This window comes from Melozone crissalis, unplaced genomic scaffold (genome assembly GCF_028551555.1).
Source record: "Melozone crissalis strain CALT ecotype California unplaced genomic scaffold, PUWL_Pcris_2 ptg000008l_1, whole genome shotgun sequence".
NCBI classification, from domain to species: Eukaryota; Metazoa; Chordata; class Aves; order Passeriformes; family Passerellidae; genus Melozone; species Melozone crissalis.
This window is the reverse complement of record NW_026535786.1, coordinates 266,663-288,838: the sequence shown is the minus strand read 5'-3', so window position 1 is coordinate 288,838 and position 22,176 is coordinate 266,663. Positions and strand designations below refer to the sequence as shown.

General features: G+C 38.4%; 1 protein-coding gene across 1 annotated transcript; it reads left to right on the top strand.

Annotated features, from left to right (window-relative positions):
- The first annotated feature begins 894 nt into the window (after window positions 1-894).
- CFAP300 (cilia and flagella associated protein 300) lies at window positions 895-21,641 on the top strand. The gene is made up of 7 exons (XM_054269931.1): window positions 895-1,004; window positions 1,436-1,517; window positions 3,090-3,162; window positions 8,460-8,626; window positions 10,843-11,015; window positions 16,347-16,413; window positions 21,263-21,641. Exons 1-7 carry the CDS (start codon window positions 895-897, stop codon window positions 21,392-21,394), a joined length of 804 nt encoding a protein of 267 aa, XP_054125906.1. The 3' UTR covers window positions 21,395-21,641.
- Window positions 21,642-22,176: the final 535 nt, after the last annotated feature.

Here is a 22,176-nt window from a genome sequence, read left to right as displayed (position 1 = left end):
TGAATTCCTTTGGTACAAGCCTGTTTGATGAATGTTTCCCAAGTTAAATCTTTGAAAGCCTTTAAGAGGCTGATGAGACCAGGTGATGTGTGCTGGCAGTTTTGACTTCTAATCAAAGATGTGGGCCAGCATAATTTTAAAATTTTTTAATTAATTTTTTTTAATAATTAGAGACCAACAAAATCACTGCCAAACTTTTCAGACATGGGAATGCTGCTAAGCCTGAGCAACAGATTAATGGGAAAATTACAGTTTTGGAAATTTGTGGCTGAGCAAGCACAGGCTTTGGACGGGGTAGGCTGCTGAAGGAAATAGCATGAGATGTGCAGCAGCCTTAAATTCTCACTGCTTTCCCTGCAAAGGGCAGGAAATTCCCCAACCTGTGCAAGGTGTCCCTTGCTTTACTAGACTTGAGGAAATAATTTCCTGAAATAACAATGGTCTTTCCTTTAATTTCGACTGGGAAGAGTTTGAAAGCACGGCTTTGCTGTTCCCAAATGGCTTTGCATCCTGGGAAGCAAGCAGCAGCCCTGATTCCCCAGAAGCTCATAATTCAGAACTTTGGCCTTTCCCTAGTTAGATTTGGTGTTTCAATGCTGGGCTGGCCTCGGCGAAGGCAGCAATGGCAGCCCCTGCCTCGGCCTGCTGGGCAAGCCTGAGTTTTCCTGGAGCAGAGACGGGAAGAGAGGGGAGAGGGGAGAAGGCTGGTTTTGAATTAAGGGATTTTGTAAGCAAACAACGAAGAGAAGGGGGACAGCCGAGTCCCTCTTCCTACGAAGAGAAGGGGCACAGCCGAGTCCACCGGCCCTCACGGGCGGCGGAACGCTGGGGAGCGGGGCCGGGCTCCGCGCCGGAGCGGCGCCGTCTCCGCGGCAACGGCCGGGCCGCGGCAAGATGTCCGCGGAGGGCGGGCGCGGAGCTGGGCAGGTCGTGTTCCGAGCGCTGCCAAAGAAAACCTTCTCCTGCCTGCAGGACAGGGACATCGCGGACCGGCTCCTCAAATGGTGGGGGGAGCGCCCGCTGCGGGATGCCTCTGTCTGGGGGCGGCGGGGAACACGCGGGCCGTGCTGAGGGCTGGGGCCATTGCCGCGCCCACAGGACGCCCGCTGCGGTGGCGGCGGGTCCCGTCTCTTTCTCTCATTTTTAATTATTTTTTTTTCATTTGTTCCCCCAACCCCTGAATTTGAAGTCCCCTTGGTATTTTCCAGGCAGGCAAATCGCGCTTTCTGAGGTGTGAGGCGTGTGTCCTGGCCTCCCACAGCGAGCTGAGATCTGTTTCAGCTTCGCAGCGGGGCTCCAGCGCAGCCCCAGCCCTCCAACGAAGGGTTGGAAGCGCTTGTAACTGAGAATTGGGAGAAAAAAACCAAAGTATAATCGGTCAGAATAGGGCATTATGTATGTCTTCAGAATAATTAATCTCATTTTTCCATTTCAGGTCCATGCAAGGCAGGATCACAGCACAAGCGTTCAGTTTTGACCAGCAGTTCAAGCCCTATCAAAAGGATGAGTTTCTTATGGTAGTTCTAAATCCTTTGTGTTTTAAGTTGATCTCCCCCGCGCCCCCCCCCCCCCCCCCCGAAATTATATTCAACATTAGCAGTGTTGAATGCTATTGGTCTGCTCACTGTCTCCTTGAAAGGAGGTGATTTAGGTGTGGTGCTCAAGTCTCTGATTTGTGGGTTAACTGTACTGTCCAGTAAAAATATTTTAGTCTGTACTAATGTTACTCTGCTTTAAGAGGGAACAATTTAGCCTTTCAGGATTCCCAAGAATGGAAATCTGAACTGGATGCTGATGTTGGCTGCAGGGTTTCGTGTTGGGAAGTCCACCTAGTGTGAGACTTCAAACAGTGTACACGGTCACACCTATCAGTAAATTTCTCACAGTAAATTCACAGTGCAATTAGACGTGCATGTGCACCACATATCTGGAAATACAACTTTTGAAATCTATTGAATGCCATTACTTTATGCTAGAATTTTGAACTCCCAGCTTTTTGAGACTCAAATCACTTGCTGATTTTGTGTCCTCCATTTCTGTCATCTGCTAAGTCAAATCTCTTCATCTGTTTGCAGACAGAACCTGTGGTTTTAATAACTATGTGATTTTTACATCTGTTGTTTTAAAAACAACTCTTTGATATTTTATATGTGTGCTTTATATTGTTATCCTGGATAAAGAATTCAGCCTCTTTATATCTTAAAGAAATTTACACAGAGATACACCAATATTTATTTAATCTTCCACTGATAAACATTTCAAATTATTGAAGTTTACAGAATACCCATTTACCCTCTCAATGCTTGTCTCTTTTGAATTAAAAATGTAAAGATATTGCTGTGAAGTTATGAAATCTGAAGAGCTGTGAAGTAATTGGGGAAAAAAGGACCATTACATGTAATATCTGATCTCTTTGTATCCCAGAGGGGTGATAAAGAAATTTAGTGATCCAGAAACTGAAAGATCCATGGTTTCATTTTCTTCACAGTTTCTTCAGTGATTATTCACTCTGTAAGTGTGGGTTTTCTTGGTTGGTTTATCTATCATGGAAACTTGCCAGCTATCAACATTACTATGGATGTCTTCTTCTTTTAATTGTTAAATCAATAAGTTGAATTCTTCAGATCTTACTCTGTACCAGTTTAATAATTTTTGTGTATCTCTACATTTCTCCAAGCTTCAAATTTATTTAAAAAGAGTAAATTTTAAAATCATACTTGGCATTTCATTTTTAACTTCAACGACATTGTATGCAGAGATAAAACTTTCATCCTCCGTTTTTTGTACGTCCATGAATTTCATACATTTTTGTGTGTTCTTGGACTAAAACTGTTTTATTATAAATATTTAATACTACATATAAAAATATGCACCTGAAGAGATCTTCTATATATAAAAGACACTGCCTACACAGAGTTACAAACTGATAGATTTGGTGGTGTGATATTTAGAACACAAACTGGTAGATCATATGGGATCTACTTACTAATTGGAGCCTTATAATTTGGATTGAAAGTATCCAAGGCATTATGAATGATGATTTTCTGTTTCATTTCATTAACTTGTATTCTCTTATTTGAATATTACAGGCATTTTTTAATGATCAAAGTGTTAACTCCAGTTTAAAGTTGCTGTCAGCTTCAGGACAATGGACGACATTGGGTAAATTTAGAATAAATTAATCTTAAATAAAAAAGTCTGTATTTTAATGATTTTGGTGTAATTTACCATAATGAAAGTTCACACATGTGTGCTTTCAGCTAGTTGAAATATCTTAAAGAATTATTTCTTTTACTAAGTAATAGGGAGAGATTCTACTTCTAGAAAAAAAGAACTAAATTGTCACCTTTTATGCCTTTTTTCCTTTTGACCCCTGCATCGTTCCATAAATCAAGCACCTGAAGCTGTTTATAAATGGGTTTGTAGCATCCAGTTGACCTGATCATGTATCCAGACATAAACAACTGCATTATTTGTGGAATTACAATAGTACCTTATGCATTTGCATAAGATAACATTTGCAAATGTTAGAGAAGGGCAGACTTGCAGCCTGACTTGAGACAGGTCTGAGATGATTGCTCTGTTACAAATAGAAGTTAAGAGCAGAGGATTGGTAGAGCCCACCCCAAGCTTGTGTAAATCTGCTGTCTGTACAGCTGTGGTGATGGAGGCACAGAAGAGCCCCATGGGACAGGTTGCTCTGCTGGCAGCCATGCCATGAGGGTCGCTTCAAATTTGTTGCCAAATCAGTAACTTCTAGACACACTCCATTAGGTCTGGAGATGCAGATGAAACACTAAAGCAGGGAGGCCAAAAGCAAACAGCAAATTTGTGGCTCCACTTTGAAATTGCACACAAAAATTCATGGCAATTTCATGTGATAATGTAATGGTGTTTTATGCATAATGTGATCTCTGATATTGCCAAAGTGATTTTCCCTAATAGGAGTATCTTAGAAGAGGGTAGTGGGAATCCCTCATTTCTTTTGGTTTGTCTACAAATATTACTGTGTGTAAATATTTAACAGAACTTTGGGAATTTTCTTACTTTTCCATTTCAGCTCTCTGGAATTGGCATAGGTTTTTCCCACTATATACAATGACACTAGACATTGCCACTTTTTTGTCAGCAAAAATAGATTTTCCAAACACTTCACCCAACTGTTAAAACAATTGAAATATATATAAAATGCAAAAAATCTGTCAAGTACCCCTTCAGATACCTCTTTCTCTGGCAAGCAGAAAGAAAATAGATGTATTTTAAGCCAGTAGTAAACCTTTTCTTGCTTTAGACAGGATTTGTGTTAGGCTATCTGTCTAGTCTGCAACTTGACAGTCCCTGTAGTGGAGGTCAGCAGGTTACATACCTTGTGTTAGGAGTGGAGGGTCTCTTGCCAAGTAACCCAGCTTAACTCTTGGTTCTGCTCAATCTTCCTCCGCACAGAAGTGAAGCATTTTGTCCCAAGGACTGGAAGGGTTCCCTTTCTAAATCCTGAACAGCTGGTATACCCTGTTTGCTCTTAAAATTTCATCTTCCCATTCTTTGCCTATTTTTGGTGAGGAATGTTGGCACATTTTTCTATACTTAGTCTTCATGTGCATTTTTTGAAAATATAGTAAGAATTAGCTGTGAGTGGGAGGAGGTAAAAATGATCTTCTAGTATTTTCTTCTTCGGGCTCACTGATACATTAATCCAGATATACCATTTGCTTATCACTGTGGAGTAACTTTAAAGCAACATATCTGTTGGTAAAAAATACTGGAAACATGCTTTTTTTGCCCTTTGGAAAATCTGAAGAAAATACATAGTCTACATTGATTCAAATACTACATTTATTCTGTTACAAACAAAAATGTTGGGGATTTTTTTGTTTGTTTGTTTGTTTTTAATGGGGGAGATAATTTGAATGCATAATATAGGGGGGGTTTAGATAGATCCACAGAAAATTCCCTACCCCTGCCCTCCATGAGACTGGGCAGAAAGTATTTATGGACCTGCAGAAAGATGTCAGCATTATAAAGGAAATTAATAAAACATTACAGTAGTGTTTGTTTTCATAATAATTTTTTTCTTTTTTAAGGCTGTAATCTCCTCTCACCTTTTTACTTATGTTTTTTGTCCTGGTAGAATTCCACAATAATACATTGTTTCAAGGACTTCAGCTTCAACATTGCTTGAAATAAAACATTTTAGGTAAATGATACACAAGGATATTCTCTTGTCTTCTTCCTCTGATCAGAAAGATACTTAATGACCTAGTCTCACACCAAACTTTTTTGCCTGTAGGGCAATTTTCCTAATAGGGACATTTTTTCACCTTGTTCCAGCTGCATGGCAGAGTATCAGATATTTCTGATGTGCTTTAAGCCACCTATCCATCTGCTACTCTGATAATTCAAAAATAAAAGCAGCAAAAGGAACAAATTTGATGCATACCCATTTATGTATTGAGTCTTGTGTTTTTTAAATAGCTGCAATGAGAACTAAATAGTCATTTTTCCATGGATACATTGCTGTCCTTGCACCTGTCAGCAGTCTTAGGGAGGCAGGACTGGATCTGCTTAAGCTCAATTAACACTTGAAAATTTATCTTCAAAGGGGTACAGTTACCATCTATTTGTGTAAATAAAATATTAGGATTTGCCTAAAAAAGGATTCTTGTTGCCATATGTGCTTAAAGCTTCAACAACTTCTGTCTTTAGAATGGGGTTTTAAAATCTGGAATATTAAATCAGCAATTTTTAAGCTACTATTATATGTTATAATTTGCAAAGAATTTTAGATGTCATATGAAACCATAAATCATCAACCTACATCTTTTACTTTTGAAATACCATATTTTTTTAATACTGAGCACTGAACTTGCATTACATATAAACTGTTTTGTAAATAGTAAGTTACAAGATATTTTTCTGACATAAAAAATTTTCTTAGATTTTGGAGGAATTCTAAATATACCCAATCCAGGGTTTATCTGCCCCATACTAGATATGTGATGTGTTAATTTAAAAGTATTCTGGGAGCACTATATAGATATTCCAGAGCACTTTATAGATATACCAGAGCTGGCTGTTATAATAAGCTTAAGCTGTTTTAGGATTTCTCAGCTCTTTGTTTTCCACTTGTAGAGTTGTCAAGGCATTTCTTCTTCCTTTTTCACTGCTTACTTTTCTAGTGTTATTAAAACCTATCATTCTTGTCCAGGAAATTTTGAATTTCAAATCTCACCTCTGAAATAGAGAGTAGGACCTTCCAGTGTATTTAAACTTTTCCATGTGTAGTTTGGTTTTCTGAACTACTGAATAAATTACAAAGCTCTTGATTTTTTTTTCATTATTCAAGTTTTCATAAAACCTTTTTTCAGAGCAGAAGTCTCCTTCCCTTCCACCAATAAAATCCTTATAACTGAAAGCCTATAAATATCTAAATGTCCTATACTTTTAGCTCAGTAATTGGATCTTTCACTTTTCTCAAGTCACTTAGCATCTGATGTTTGTTAGTCAACTCAGGTTTTAATGTTAATTTTAAAATAATTAATGTGATAAAAGCTGATTTGTCTCATAATAAATCCCTTATAAAATAAAAATTCAATACCTGTGAAAGGGAGCTGGAGAACTAGAGGAAACTGGAAGTGAGGGGGTGGGAGGAAGTACAAATAAATAAATATAAATCATTTGGGTTTTTGCATAGGTTGTAAAGCTGTAATTCATGATTTTCTGACTTGTTCTTGGTTATGTAATATGATTATTTTGTATAGTCACTATCTGTATAGGTAGGTGAAGGCACTAAACCTTTTATTCTTTAACAAGAGGTGCCCTTTTTCATAACCATTGTCGGTAGACAGGAAGCCAAGCAATTAAATGCTGTGCTTTTGTCTTTAACAGATTTTCTTGAGATCACAATGGTCCAATAAAATAATATTAAAATTTCCTGTTACTATTTTAGCTTAAGTAGGCATATTTTCAAGCTATTGATTTATAATTTCTCTTTATTTTTTTTCCCTGGTATTGATTGGTTGGGTGGTACAGTTTGCCCTGGCTTAGGTATTAAAATGCCAGCCCTACTGAACCTATGAATAAGTAGTCTCTATGTAATAGTATATGGCAGAAATCCCAAGGGTTTCTGCAGGTGTGGGCAAGAGAAAATTTACTTTATGCTATGCTTACAAATATTAGGATTGGAATGACATGATAGGTGCTCTTGGAAGCATCATGGTTCATGCATCCCTTTCTGGCATGTTTCTGGTCCTGAAATACTGTCATGTAGAGGCAAGTTTGTACATTTCCTGAGGAGTATTGCTTAGTGATCCTTTAGGTCAGTTTGTCAGGACAGCACTGAATTTTATCTTTAATTGTATGGTAAAAAGCCTTTAGATACTGTGATGTTGCTGGCCAGTCTCCCATCAAGGGAACCTACAGAGGAGAAGAGATAAGAATAAACTCATGGACAGCTGGAGTGTTGTGAATATTCTCTCTGCTGAGACACAGTGTCCTTGTGTGAATGCTCACTCGTGCTCTCCTCCCCTCTCCTGTTCAGAAGCGCTTTGAAGGTTGTTCAGGCAGACCTGGAGATGGCTGGAGAACATGTTCTAACATTTGGGCTGAACACTTGGACTGAAGAGAGCAAACAGAACTGGGCTGAGTGCAAAGCTTCTTAAACATGGGGCCTAATGCTGTTTGAGATGCCATAAGTTATCCAACACCATGCAGACAGATTTGCAGATATAACACTGTATATAGAGAAGATATGTGCCCTTATTGACTGATAACTCCTTAAGGAAAATACTGTAGGGCAGGCATCTCAAATGGCACTAGATGTCTGTGAGCAACAGGATCCAGCCTTGGATGATCTGCAAGCAGAGGGAAAGAAATGATAGAAAAATATATTCTGCATTTAATGATTACAGAAGTAATACTCCAGATTCCTGCAGGAAGTGCTGATAGTACCTCTTTCACCTTCTGAAATAGTTGCCTAATAAAGCCTACAGTGGCTGCAAAATAACTTTTTTAAAAGTTCAATATAATACTTAACAAATCAAAAATTCTTTGAGGCCATGTTCATTTTGGTTTTCACTTTGTGGGCTGCTGCTAGCAGCTATTGACTTCCGTACTTCATCATGCCAAATTTGGCATATGTCCTCCTATGCTTTAAGGCTTAAGCTGGGCAATATGATTTTCTAAGGGTGTGATCTACTGCAATGCTGGGTTCACACGGTGTTCCATCTATCCCAGTTTCGGTTGATGGTATTTACCAACAGGGGGAGCAGACACATGAGCCTTAATGGAAAGTAGTATTCAGATGAATTTAATGTTTTCTTTACGCTTATTTCCTTCATAGCTTTGTTTGGCTTTTATTTTTTGCTTTTTTTTTTGAGGGACTCTGTGATTGACTCATACTTACATGATGTGTGTTTTTTTTAAAAACAGGAAACATGCAACCAGCTTCCTGTATCTTTCAGGTTCCAAAGTGACAAAAATTGAAGCTACGGTGGTACCCTGTACACAGATTTCCATGTCATTTTTTGATCGGCTGTACTCTGAAGGAATTGTTAGAGAAACTGGAACTATTGTGAAATGTTATGATGATTATTATGATGATATTCTTATCTCTGATGAATTAAGGAAGGTCAGTATAGTAATGAATAATTTATTATAACTTTTGCTACTCTATTAGATGCTATAAAGACACATTTTTCAGGCTGTTTTTTTTCTGACAGTGGTAAAACCAGGCATCAGTAGCCATGGTTTGCAAACAGCTGAGGCACTACATTGCCTGAATATTTAAAAGCAATGATTTGTTTTCCAGGTGAGCCCTCTTTCATTTTTGGGTGGAAGAAAAAGGTAAAGCCTTCTTCTACCCACCTATGTCTCAGGCAGTCAGTGCTGGGGGGTGTGTGGGGAAATGCAGCTGCTCATTTGCTTAGGAGGGGGAAACAAAGGGTCGGGCCCAAAAGAAGGTGCTGTGATACTCAGAGCTGTAGGTTCACCCAGCCTTCCAGGTAGTGGATGAAATTGAATGTATTCGATAGCTACATCCTGAAGCCTTCCTGGACAGGAATGCTGATCATATCATATCTGAAGGCATTTAAAGAAAGCCATCTTAATACATTTTCTCCAAAGCAAGAGGAACTATGGAAGAGGAAATTTTTCAGTATAATACTGGAAAATGACTAAATACAACTCCTGAACAGGCCTGCAATGTGAAACTGTTTGTTATACTCTAGTGGAAGTGTCAGAAAACAGATTATCTGAAAAAGAATCTCTAACAGTGGCACCCTTTTAATCAATGTATGTCTTTACTGTGTTTCTTTTGACTTCATAAGCTAAAACCATTTTTTAAACTTATGTTTGTGTGGCATTAGCAAAGCATAGTGTGGGAGAACTGGATTTTGCTCTTCCTTGTATATATAATCAACATAAGTACTAAATAATTATAGAGTTGCACTCATTTGCACTTGGCAAATCCTTTGAAGGCAATGTATTTGAACCAGTGACACTGGTTACAGGATGTGGCCTGAAATACTGGTCTGTCTTGTAAAGTTCTGGGAAAAGGTGAGAACTCAAGCTCATGTTTGAATTTCAGATGTAGTTTGTAGCCTAGCAGTTCAAAATACTGTGTATTTATCTGTAAGTTGTGTACATGTGAAATGTTTTCTGAAAATTAAATGTATTGTATGTAGGAGGGTTAGAGGCAATATTTACAATTAGAGATTGTTGGGGTTTCAGTGTCTTCCCAGTTTCCTTCCTGTGGAAGTGATGTGTGTGTCAGCATTTGCAAGTTGAGGGTTTAACATTGGTTTGAAACAAAGGTGATTCCTACTCCTAAGAACTAAGAGAGCAGAAAGAATAAGTCAAAATCCAGGAATGGCTTAAAATTTCAAATTAATTAGTTAAGGGCTCTAGGACAGAAGACTGTAGGGGGCACCAAACTGTCTCCTGGTGTCAGAGGGTAGCCCTTGGCTGCAAGACTCCACATTTCTTTCCTACCTGCCATGTCTTCTCTTGCTTCAGCCAAGGAGGTTGGGATATGTATGAGGTGGGCATCCAGAACAGTTGTTGCCCTGACCCCTTTTTACTCAGGCTGTGTAGTTTTGTTATAAAGAGGGCCAGAGAGCAGTGGGCTCACATCTAATTTTGACCACTTTGCCTGGGCTGGCATCTGCAGTTTGGCTGACATGACTCAAAATGTCTTATAGCCATTGTGAGTTCCAATCGCTGTCCACATTCACACGAACCAGTGTTGACACCAATCCAGCAAGTCCTCTGTGTTCACATATATCTCAGCAAAAGGCAGGTGACACGCATGGAGCAGCTGGATGCACGGCTGGCTAATCCAGGCTACAGATCAGGGCTCACTGGAGTCGGCAATGAGCAATGATGGGAGTTTGCGTGATCTCCTCTGGGAGGTCCTAGAATTCCTTTACAAATGTGAAATAACTGTGTCAATTTAAAAATGAAAAAGCAAATGTTACCAAAAACAGTTACCCCATTGATTAACAGCAATTGACATATCAAATATAGGTAGCTTATTTTCAGATTTTTTGTTTCACTAGCATGACAGATAACTAACCAGTGAAATAACAAGACTTGAAAAATATTCCTTTATGTCTTTTGGGCATAAATCTGACAGTGATTCTGCTTTATATTATATGTAAGAATTTTGAACCAAATTGCATCAATGGAAGAAGGATTTGGAAATAGGTATTTCAGTCCCTCATTCATATATTTTACATGGACATAACTTCTGTGTACCATACACCATACTAGCTGCATTATTTAAAAACTGAATCTTAAATAAATTTTTATCTATTTGACTTCCTTGTTTTTTCCTTGTTCTACAAGGTCTTGCTTCTGGAGGATTCGGACCATTATGACTTATTCACTCAATTAGATCGTGAGGAATTTCTGTTCTGTCTTTTTAAGCATTTTTGCATTGGAGGAACTCTTTGCCAGTATGAAGATGTAGTTGACCCATACTTAGAAACTACAAAAGCTTTTTATAAAGACTTGGTGAGGTAAGTGTTACTCACTTTTTGTACAACTGTGTACATGTACTATCCATATACACTTAGTGTTGATTTATGTAAATTTATTGTACAAAAAATTTACAGCTTCAAAAATGGGGCTGTTATTTAATCCACTTGCAAGCTTATTTGTGTCCAACAATCAAAATGCCATGGAACAATGGCAGTAGTTCTGTGGCAAAAATATAAGCAATTTTAATTGCATCAGTCCTACATAATAACATTTTTTTATATTACAATTATGGACATTCTCATAATATAAGTCATTCCCAATTTAAAGAGACTTTTTTTCCATAATCATCTGCTGAAAACATGGCATAGTACTGTAAACAGACTGTTGCCACTGCCATTGATAAAATATCAACAATTAAGTCTTGCCAGTATGATCTTGGGCTACTTTCAATTAGACTGCTTTTAATTTAGGATTTAAAAATTGAAATAATTAGCTGAAACTTTCAGTTCCATATATTTTTATCTCTGCTGATTTTTAATTTTTTTTAATACAGTTGGATTTTGGCCTTCCTAGTTCTGCAAATACACTTCTCACAGTGTAAAACTAAGGGTGACAGAATCTTGCTGTTATGACAGTGTGAACTAACACACTTTTTTTTGCCAGGTTTGGTGTATGGAATTGTTTGGAACTTTATGTGAGGGTTTTTTTTCCACTGAGATTAGAAGTAATTGATCAGAGGTTTAGATTCAGACTAAAACCACAACTTTCGCCCTGCTTTGATATATCCGTATGCTGACTTCTCTGACTGATAAAACTTGTATGTTCTGGTTGCTGGGTAATGGAATGCAGTTATTGGTTATTCAGACTCATTCTTAGTTAAGCTAATGGGAATATAAAGATTGTAAAAGATACTACTAAAATTTTCGTTAGTATGAGTAGTTTTGGTATTTTCATCTCATACTTAGATGAGAATCAAGTGGGTTCTTCAGAAACACAGCATCTGACATAAAAGGATCCATCAGTGTTTAACTCTACCCTCCCTTTTCTTTTATACTGTTCATTCTGCACGTGAATCAAGCTGCTTGTTCATTCAATCCTGGGCCATAGGTGACTGCATTGACTGCAGCTGTTTCTGCTCTTCTGTTGTTGAATTAATCTAGGACAAAGTGCAAATCCAATCAGTTCCTTCACTTTACTGCTCCCCTTTGCTGTGGAATTGTTTTATCCTAAACATGTTCAAGTTCTGTTCTAAGCCACTCATTTTCTTTACCTTCCTATCTCCTTAAACGTCTTTCCATTCTTTTTCCTTTTCATGCTGTAAAATTTGATAGGGATGTGAAATAGTTCTTGTTACTTAAAACAGAAAAAAAGCCTCTGCCAAGATCCTCCCACAATTTCATTCTGTTTTCAAAGTTTACCTTTTCTGTATCCTCAACCCGTTCCCTGTTAGCCTTTGTGTTTTCCTCTTGTGTGTGGTTTCTGTCCTTTATAAAATATTTAGGAGAAAATTTTTAAAGTGTATATTCCTGTGCTGTTTGGGTTTGTCTGTTTTTTTTGGTTTTTTTGCCAGTTGGCAGATTGCTTTCTATCCTCCCAAGTTTTCAAGTCATGTAACTGATCTTTGGAATTTGTCTACCATGTGTCTCTCTGTTGCCTGTAAACGTCTGCTGGTTTCTCACTGCCAGAGGAGCTGGTGTTAGCACTGGTTACCAGCTGAAAATGAAACTTACCATTTCACTGAATCTTTTATCTTTCTCCTTTGGTATTGAGTTCTTTGTCAGTCCCATGAGAAAAGCTTTTAATCTTGACATTTCAGACCTTTCCTCCCCCTTCCGAATCACAGTTGCCTTTTCCTTGGTTTCATTTCCCCCTGCTCCCAGTTTATCCAAAATTATGCTTCTGTTTTATTTCCACTGTGTTAAGAAAGAAAAAGGCAGTGACAGGCTCTGAATAGGGACGCTAATGACAGTCTTGACTTAATTTCTAATTTCTGGCCACTGTGTTACTTCATTCTTGCACAAATTACACCAGAAAATAAAGCAATTAAAATTACTTTCTTACAGCCTCTTATTTTCAGTAAAAGATTGCTGATTATAGTAGTAATCTCTTAAATTTTCTTTACCAAAAAGTTCACCCTCAAATTCCTATTGAATACCAAGTTTTGTTTAAATTCTTTTTTTAGACTGCTACCCTCTGTGTGTTTTCATTGTATCTTGGATTACAGTTGCATTGGACACTTTCTATTCTTTATAAAGTGATATTAAAAACTTCACAGTATTAAAAAATTTGTAAACTGTACTGTCCTTAAGGTTTAACTTTTATGTTTGGAGATCAGAAAGCTTGGTAAAAAACCAAATGGATACTTCAATAATCATTAGCTGCTGGCTGATAATGTGCATTGAAAGATTAGCTGCCACAGATGAATTCAGTCCAATAACAGTAAGCTTATGGATGTATAAGCTGCCACTGTTTAGTCCTGTTACAGTATTCCTCATGGGCAAGAGCCTTGGCATGAAGAGTTCCACACAAGTGCCTTTACTGCAGGGAGCAGCAGACCTGTTAATGAGCTTTTCCCTACTTACCTTTATTACAGCTTTTTTTTTCCTGGCCATACCTGAGTTCTAACTCCTAGGCAGTAGCATTCAAAATAGTGTCAAAAGTTTTGAGGTTTCATTTTATTAAAGCATTTCTATGTACATTGCTTTATTATAAGAGAATGCAAAATAATTTTTTTGAAATTAACAACTCTAGATATTTTACAAGCTAGGGACTTCCAAATACAGCTACTAAATGACAGACATTTTTTCTTTGCAAAAAGAGTGATATATTCTTACTAAAAAAGTAATGCACAACTTGTAGTCTGTTACTATCCCATCGGTAATTAGTCTGTGATCAGTTGAATCCATCCAAAATTCTAGTGTTTAGTGTTGTATCCTGTATAACCTAAATAATTTCAAATCACTATTCCTTGTAGTATTTTTATTTAAAGGATATATTTACATAACAAAAACTCGTTAATTAAAATATAATCTATTGGTATTCTGTTGGTAAATCTTGTCCTCTGTACTTAACCCCTGATTTTTCTGACTGTCTTTCCATGGTGACAGCTGCTGTAGCATGTGGTAGTGATTGTTTTCTTCTTCTTTCCTAATCTCCATCTCCATGCCCTTTTCCCCATAATGAATGAATGTATTTGAAAGCATTATGTTGTTCTTTTATTGTTTGGAAAGCCTAGTAAAATATTGCCAGTAAGGTTAGGACATAAATAAAGCCCAAAGTGAATAGAGAGACCATGAGGATGTTTGCTTTTCATAAAAAGAGAATAGATGCACATTAAAATGATGAACTACCATATCCAATGAATAGTTTAGAAGTTAACAATTTGAAAGAACATGGGACTATTAACATTATTTTTAAGGAAATACTATCCTCTTCAAAAGGATGAGATAGTTTTTTTCTAAAACCTTTCAGGGGGAAATAAAGAGATAGAGCAAATGAGCTTGTCAAAGGCAACCTCTTGGTTTTCTTTCAAGTCAGCAAGGGAAGAATCTCATCTGATTTTAACAGACACAAATTTTTGCCTTAAAAAATAACCAATACTGAATATAAACATTTTGAAAAATTACTTACAGGAAACTAACCACAAAGGGAAAATTTCTCAAGGTCATGGAATAAATAGGAAGACTTATTATTTTTCAACTCTTACTTTGGTATCCTAAAAATATATATATATATATATACATATGTGACATGAAAATTAAGAAAACAGAAATTGATAGCATAGTTTTCTGACAGAAGAATCTGAAGACAGAGTAACTTAAATACAACTGTTGCTTTTGGGGGTGGTGATGTATGGTAGAAGGCAATAATGCCACTAATCCTCTATGTCTTGTTCTGAAAGTTGTCACTCTTTCCACAGAGATGGTTGAAGAGTTTCTGAACTGCTGCAGTTACAGCCTGGTGTGTCAGCATAAAGTGACATTGGGTTAGTTTGGCTTAATGCACTGGTCTGTAAACTGCAGTGGTTCAGAAGCTGAGTCATGAGGTAGCTGAGCTGTCCTGCTGGGAAGGCAATCATCTCTGGAGGGGTGGCAAGGCACACAACTGGGGTCACTACTGATTTCAGCAATGCTGTCTTCATCCACCGTTGAGTATGTCGACATGTCAGATGCAACAAAAGTTCTGAGAAAGCCTCATTACTGACTGACCACAGGGAAGATCAGCCTCACAGTATAGGTTCAAACATGACTGTGTCATTACTCTACAGATGAAATCAGTTAATTGGAGAGTCAATCTCTTTTATTGGCTGCAGAGATTGAATCAACAAAGGTGCTGTTGGTTGATTTGGGGCTCCTTTGTTCTTACAAAAAGAAGCTTTGCCAAAGCACTGGTAACAGGGGACTGCTGTCACAGCTTGGACCTGGTGTGGTGTTCAGCTGTGCTGTATTTCACACATCCTCTTGTAACTTGTCTGTACTGGGACCTTTCTTGGGAATGGAACCTATTTGTGACACGGCAGGTTTTGAGATACGCATTTCTTGGAAGCGTGTAAGTATGGAAGTTTTAAGCCTCAGCTGTTCCACAGTGAGTTAATGTAAGTGGGAATCTGCAAAATTAGATAAGTTAATAGCGGTTGCATGATCTAATTTCTGAAGAAATGTAAGCATCACTTAAAGCAAACTTGTGGAAAAATGATATATTAAAATACTTTAAATAGGTTGAGATGCCTGGATTCTTTGCGATAATATTATTAGTTATTAGTAAATATGATGAAAGAAATGGCAGTCTTCACAACAGTCTAGAAATAATCCCATCCCAAGTTGCATAGCTGACTACACATACAAAATTCCAAAGGAGAAAAAATAAACCTAAACTATAATTATATACAAATTAAAATGAGCTAAAGAATGTATTTCTTCACCAGTACTGCTGCTATTTCTTGTAGTCTGTATTAAGATGCATTTCACTTTGCAGGTTTCTTTCTCAAAGAATATATGAAAAGATTTTTATGAAATGTTTAGCTGCATAATTTTTCATATCTATAAAAATGAAAACTCTGTATTTGGAATCATCTAGGTCTGGGTAATATTGCTGTGATTTAGTAGCTGAGAACAGTGAAACCAGGTCAGATTACTAGATATATTCAATATTTTTCAGCAAAATGTCATAATAAACATGTTAACTAACAATGACCACATAACTTTTCATGCTCAGTATGACATAAGTTGAATTTTAGCTATAAATTTGACCTTCATAAAATTTGAGCAAGGATACAGTGTATATGTTTAGAATGAATTTACTAAATTAAAGAGTCTAATTATCAGTACTTATGATATATAATAAGTGTGTATTATACCCCTGTATTTCAGCGTTCAAAAGAACCCTGAAACAAAAGAAATACGTATTATTTCTACAGTCTTCAGAGTGTCTGCATATGTAAGTATTGATGATTTTTACATGGGATTTTACAGTAATATACATAACATGAACATAATTAATGTACTTTTACACAAAGAAAATACAGTATTCCATTGTAATGGCTTATTTTCCCATAGTTGTCACTTCTTTATTCATGAACTCTTTCTCTGATCTCATCCTGTTTCTCATCCTCTTTACTAACTGTTCATTAGTAACCACCAGCTAAAGTTTTATTTGGTAGCTCACTAAAAATAGGTTTACTGGATTACAGTGGAAGTCATAATAGTCATCCAAAAACTAGTTAATGAAAAATATTATAGACAATAATAAAACTTGAGTTAACAGTAAGGATCAAGGATGCACTCTTGACTTCCTATGGTTCTGTTTTTGAAATTATGCTAGAGCTTTATGAATAGCTTGTATTGTATCTGATTCTGTAAAGACTACAAAGAAGTTTAGTATACAAAAAGGCTGGTGTAGTGGGATGACTCCTAACCTCTTTTCCCCTCCCTTGCCAAGTCTCATTCCTATCTGTTTCCCTTGCAAAATCATACATTTACCATCAAGATAAGTTTGAGAACTGGCATGTTTACTAGATTCAGCATATCGGTCAATTAAGTTGTTACAGTAGGATGAACTACTTCAAATTCTTCTTGAATAACCAGAATATGTGATAATTAAATGTCAGATAATGTACCGACTTTCAACAGCAGTAGCTGATGTCATTTCAGAGTGCACAAACTTCCCTGCAGGTTGCCAATAGCCCAGTTGTTCATCTGTTGGTCATCATCTTTTAAGTACTACGTATGACTCATAAAAGGCTTTTGAAAATAAACACTTTATGGGTGTATCAAAATTTATCTTTCTGCTAGGTTGCAAACTGTAATAAAAATAAAAAGGCAAAACCCTGGTAACTGGATGTTCTCCTGTTGTTACTGTTCCTTTCACATCTCTAAATCAAATGCATTGATGGGAACTTTGCAGATTTCTGTGTTTAGGCAGATGGACATTAAAGAGCTCCCCTAACTGTGTTGGCCATATATTAAATATCATCAGTACTACAAAGAAAACAACAACAAACAAACAAAACCCCAACCAAACTTCAGCAAATTTTGTAAACAAAATAGATGGACAAAAGAAGATCCAGTGTTAATGCAGAGCAGGCTATCCTCCTTGTATCCTTGGAGGAAAATTGGGCATTACTGCACATTCTGAAATTTTGTGGGGTGAAGAAGAACTCTGAAATTACAGTTTCTATTAAAGAACATGTTGGAGAATTTTCTCTCAAAAAACAGAAAGGCTTAAACAGTGTGTCTAGACTGTTTGATGGTTATGTGGATCAAAACTACTCCACTCCACATGGCACGTACAGGAAGGACACTTACTGGAGCACAAATGTCTTATGTTTGTGATGAAAAGTTTCTCTTAAGGAATAACTACATTTCTGCAGTGGAGGTAGAAGGAAAGGACATACCCTCCTAGCCTGATGTAAATAGATAAATAATTTTTAAAATAAATGTACTTTTAAAAGCTGGTCTTGTAAAAGTGACTTGTATGGCTGAACACAATTTTAAAACCGTATCTGAAAAAGCACACTATTAGAAATGTAAATATTTCAAAGTTTTAAGTTATAGTCACACAATCACAGAATATGCTGAGTTACATGGGACCCACAAGGTTGCTCAAGTCCAACTCCTGGCCCTGTAAACACCACCCCCAGCAGTCACACCATGTCCCTGAGGGTGTTGTCCAAACGCTTCTTGACCTCTGTCAGGCTGGTGCTGTGACCACGTCCCTGGGGAGCCTGTTCAGTGCCCAAACACCCTCTGGGTGAAGAACCTTTTCCTGCTGTCTAACCTCAACCTCTCCTGAGTCAGCTTCGTGCTGTTGCCTCAGGTCCTGTCCCTGGTCACCACAGAGCACAGATCAGTGCCTCCCCCTCCTCTTTCCCTCACAAGGAAGCTGCAGACTGCAGTGAGGTCTCCCCTCAGTCTCCTCCAGGCTGAAGAGAGCGAGTGACCTCAGCCACTCTTCATACGGTTTCCCCTTAAGACCCTTCACCATCATCATTGCCCTCCTTTGGACCCTCTCCCATAGTTTAATGTCTTTTTTTATATTGTGGCACCCAGAACTGCCCCCAGCACTGGAGGTGAGGCTGCCCCAGAGCAGAGCAGAGCAGGACAATCCCCTCCCTTGCCCAGCTGGCCATGCTGTGCCTGATGCCCCCAGCACAGGGTTGGCCCTCCTGGCTGCCAGGGCACCGCTGGCTCATGAACAACTTGGCACAGACCAGGACCCCCAGGTCCCTCTCTGCAGCATCTCATTCCTCAGTCTGTCTGTACATCCAGGGCTGCCCCATCCCAGTGCAGAATCTGGCACTTTGTTGAACTCCATATGGTTGGTGATTGTCCAACCCTCTAATTTGTTGAGATCTTTCTTACAAATGTCTGTAGAGCTATTGAGCGTCAAAACCTGATAGACCTGGGCATCACAAGATAAATAATTTTAGATCTTGTGACAAAGTACTCTCTTGAACTCCACATACCCTTGACAGCTTTGGAGCTTTGCATATCATGAAATACTTTTACAGCTTAAGTATTGGAGTGTTCACTGTTATTTTAGAACTTTCTTTACCTGAACCCAAACTGTGGCAGTTTTAGAAATCAGAATAATGCAAAGTTTATTCAATAAGTATTTTTAAAAATTGTCAATTACATTATGCAGTTTTGAAAATGTTCAGCAGGATTTTTATTTCTGTTTTATGCTATGCATATGTATTCTTAAATCATCAGCTGTGTTGCTACAAAGAAAAAATAAAATTATCCTACTCTAACATCAGTAAATCAATCATTACACCCCCTGTATGTGTGAACCAAAGTCCACTGCAGATGGAATGGGTGTGATTCTTAACTTGTGTACATGCATGAATGTAAATATCAGAGCCTTTGTGCTCAAGCATTTTAGGGGTTTTATGACCTCTTTTGCTGACTAAAATTAAGAACCTTTTCTTGAATATTTTCCTGATACCAAGTTAGGTATATTGCTTGAAATGCCTCATTGCCAGAACTTATATTGTTTTTGTTCTTGAGTTTTTGAACAAATTTTTAGTGGGCTTACACTGCATCTAAATAGTCAAAACCTCAACTGCCATCCATCAATTCCACACAGACCGCAGGAGTGGGATCCTTGGTAGCAATGGGAAAAGAGTTTAACTACCAATCACATCTTGATGTTGATCTTGTCTGTTACTTTTTTTTCTTCAGTTACATGCATGAGCTTAGGTTATTTTTGGATCAAATTCCAAAGGCCTTTTGATGCTGAGCACTATAAAATCTTAAAATTTGCTCTCCTTACTGCAGTTGAGAATTCAGTGTTTGTTACACGTGTATCCTTAGAAAACACCTGAAGAAAGCTAGGTATCCTACAATTGGAGCCACAGAGCTTGTATGCCATGCTGCTTAAAAATAGAATGCTATTTCTAGCTTGTGGCATTTGACTGCCATTGGAAAATTCTGGGAATAAACATTATCAAATCTCTACCTGTCTAAAACAGTATTTTTATGAGGTGCTTAGCTTAATTTAAGATTTAGAGGTTTGAATAATCCCTCAAAGGAAGACATTAGAACATCTAATAATGGATTCATTCTCTTCAAAACAGCAGGAGAAAATGGGGTGCCAGTAAAAGCTAAAGAATAATATTCACAAATGGTCCTTGGTGCAGAAATGGGGACCCAGCTCTTTTCCTTCTCAGCTGACTGACTTAACCACTGAGTTACAGTTTTCATGTTTCCTTGGTCCAAAAAAAAAGACAGATTATTTTATGCAAAGGAAGACAGCTTCAACAGAAGAATGCAAGAGATGTGAAATCCGGAATAGTCTGTAGTCTGTGAGTTTAAAATTTTCCTGGAGAAAATGAAGATGTGCAATGTAGCAATTTTCCTCAAGCAGGAAAAGTGTAACAGAACCCACATCTCTTCAACTGTTGTACAAAGGTGTTGGGGAGCAGGAGGAAACTGTTACATGTTTTAAAAGAAAGGAAGTGTCAGCTATGTATTTATTGGTCTTTCACGTGTTCAATTACCACGCTGACTAAATTAAAAAACCCAACTAAATTAAAAAACCCAATGCTTTAAAAAGCTCTCCATCTAGTTTCTGGATCCCTACTGGATTTGAAGTGTGTCCAGCTGTGCTGCTCTGTCAACACTGAAGCTTTTATTGACATGTGCAGACGTGGGATGTTAACGTGAAGAGCCCAGTTCCCCTGCTGATTGTCAGCTTAATGTATTTCTTTCAGAACCAGGATTTTGCAGCTAGGTGTCCAGAATCCCTTCAAACCCTTTCTGAGGAGTGGCACACAAAATGTTTCCAATAATAATCCAAAGTTCTTAATGTGATCTGTAATAAGCATTTTGCTTAAATGCAAATATTGCAACTTGAACAGATGCATTAGCAAATGTTAAGTGAAAAAAAAATTATGGATGGAACAGCTTTATGTATTAATATAGAGTAAGTGATTATTTTTTCTCTTTCAAAGGAAACATGATGGGCTGTTGTATATTTAATCATTTGTATTTTAGGCTCTAATTGTGTAAACACATGATTACATGTTTAATTTTACATTTTATATTAATATTACATTTACCTCAAGATTATTTGATACATCCAGCCAGAATTACTGTGCATTTTGTAGTGTTGGGATCCTTATAGGGACATATACCATGTCAATAAACTGCAGTGTATTTGTTCTGTTTTGCTGTGCAATGAACAGTTACAACTGGAACAAAATTATTAGCTTCAGATTTTATTAATTCTTTTACAGATACCCCTATTGTCCCTAATACTGTTTTGGTTTTTTTCTTCCTTTCAGGATGCTAATGGCCTGTGTTACCCTTCAAGCAAAAGCCACCAACAGACTTTTGCCTACTTGATTGTGGATCCCTGCAAGCGACACGTGAATATTCTGTATCACTGTTTTGGTGGAAGCCTGTTTACAAACTAGTTATAAACCCGTCTGGTCCCCAGTTTTATAATGGAGGTTGCCTTCTTTCTGTTGGGTTCAGGTATACATTGCATAGTTTTCTGGCGAGGAAAGTTCTGCTCCCTGATGACGTGCTCGGAAGTGCTTCCCATTCACTCAGATGTTACTATGTGGTTAGTGACAAAAGTTTTCCGGTTTTTATAGTTCTTGAAGCTGTTTTCTTGGCCTTTTCCCCCATTCCCTCACCCGTTTTATCTAATAAAAAGTATTTCTCTAGCAGTCTCGTCATTTTTATGAGCCAGCTTTACAGACCCGCGACGCGTAACTGCAGGGGAGGCTCTGCAGTCGGTGAAAGCTCTGCGGAACCGGGAGAAAGCGCGGGAGGGGACGGGCGGGAGGGGTCCCGGGCCCATGCCCCCTCCGGGCCGGGGCCAGGGAAGCGCGGCCGCCCCTCCCCACCCCCTCGCGGAGCGGCCTCCTGGAAGTTGGGATAGAAGTTAGGGAGAAAAAAAAGTTGTGGTTGGCTGCGGCGGGCGGGAGAGGCGCGGGCGGGCGCGGAGCGGAGCGGGGCGGGGGGCGGTGCGGGCCGGGCCGGACCCGCGGGCGGAGCGGAGTCCGGGGGGCCGCGCAGCGCCCCGGGCGGGAGGCGGTGCGGGCGGGCGCGCGCAGGAGCGCTGCGAGCACGGGCTGCCTCGCTCGGATACGGTGCGGGCGGGCTCAGGAGGGGCGGAGCCGGCGGCGGAGAGTGATTCGGGCGGGCGTAACTGCGAACTTTTGTTTGGTGTGTTGTGTGAGTTAGTTTC

Coding starts and splice junctions, on each gene's coding strand:
- CFAP300 (XM_054269931.1), top strand. CDS start 895: ATGTCCGCGGAGGGCGGGCGCGGAGCTGGGCAGGTCGTGTTCCGAGCG. Junction 3,163..8,459: donor AGGACAATGGACGACATTGG/GTAAATTTAGAA, acceptor TGTATCTTTCAG/GTTCCAAAGTGACAAAAATT. Junction 16,414..21,262: donor TCTTCAGAGTGTCTGCATAT/GTAAGTATTGAT, acceptor TCTTCCTTTCAG/GATGCTAATGGCCTGTGTTA.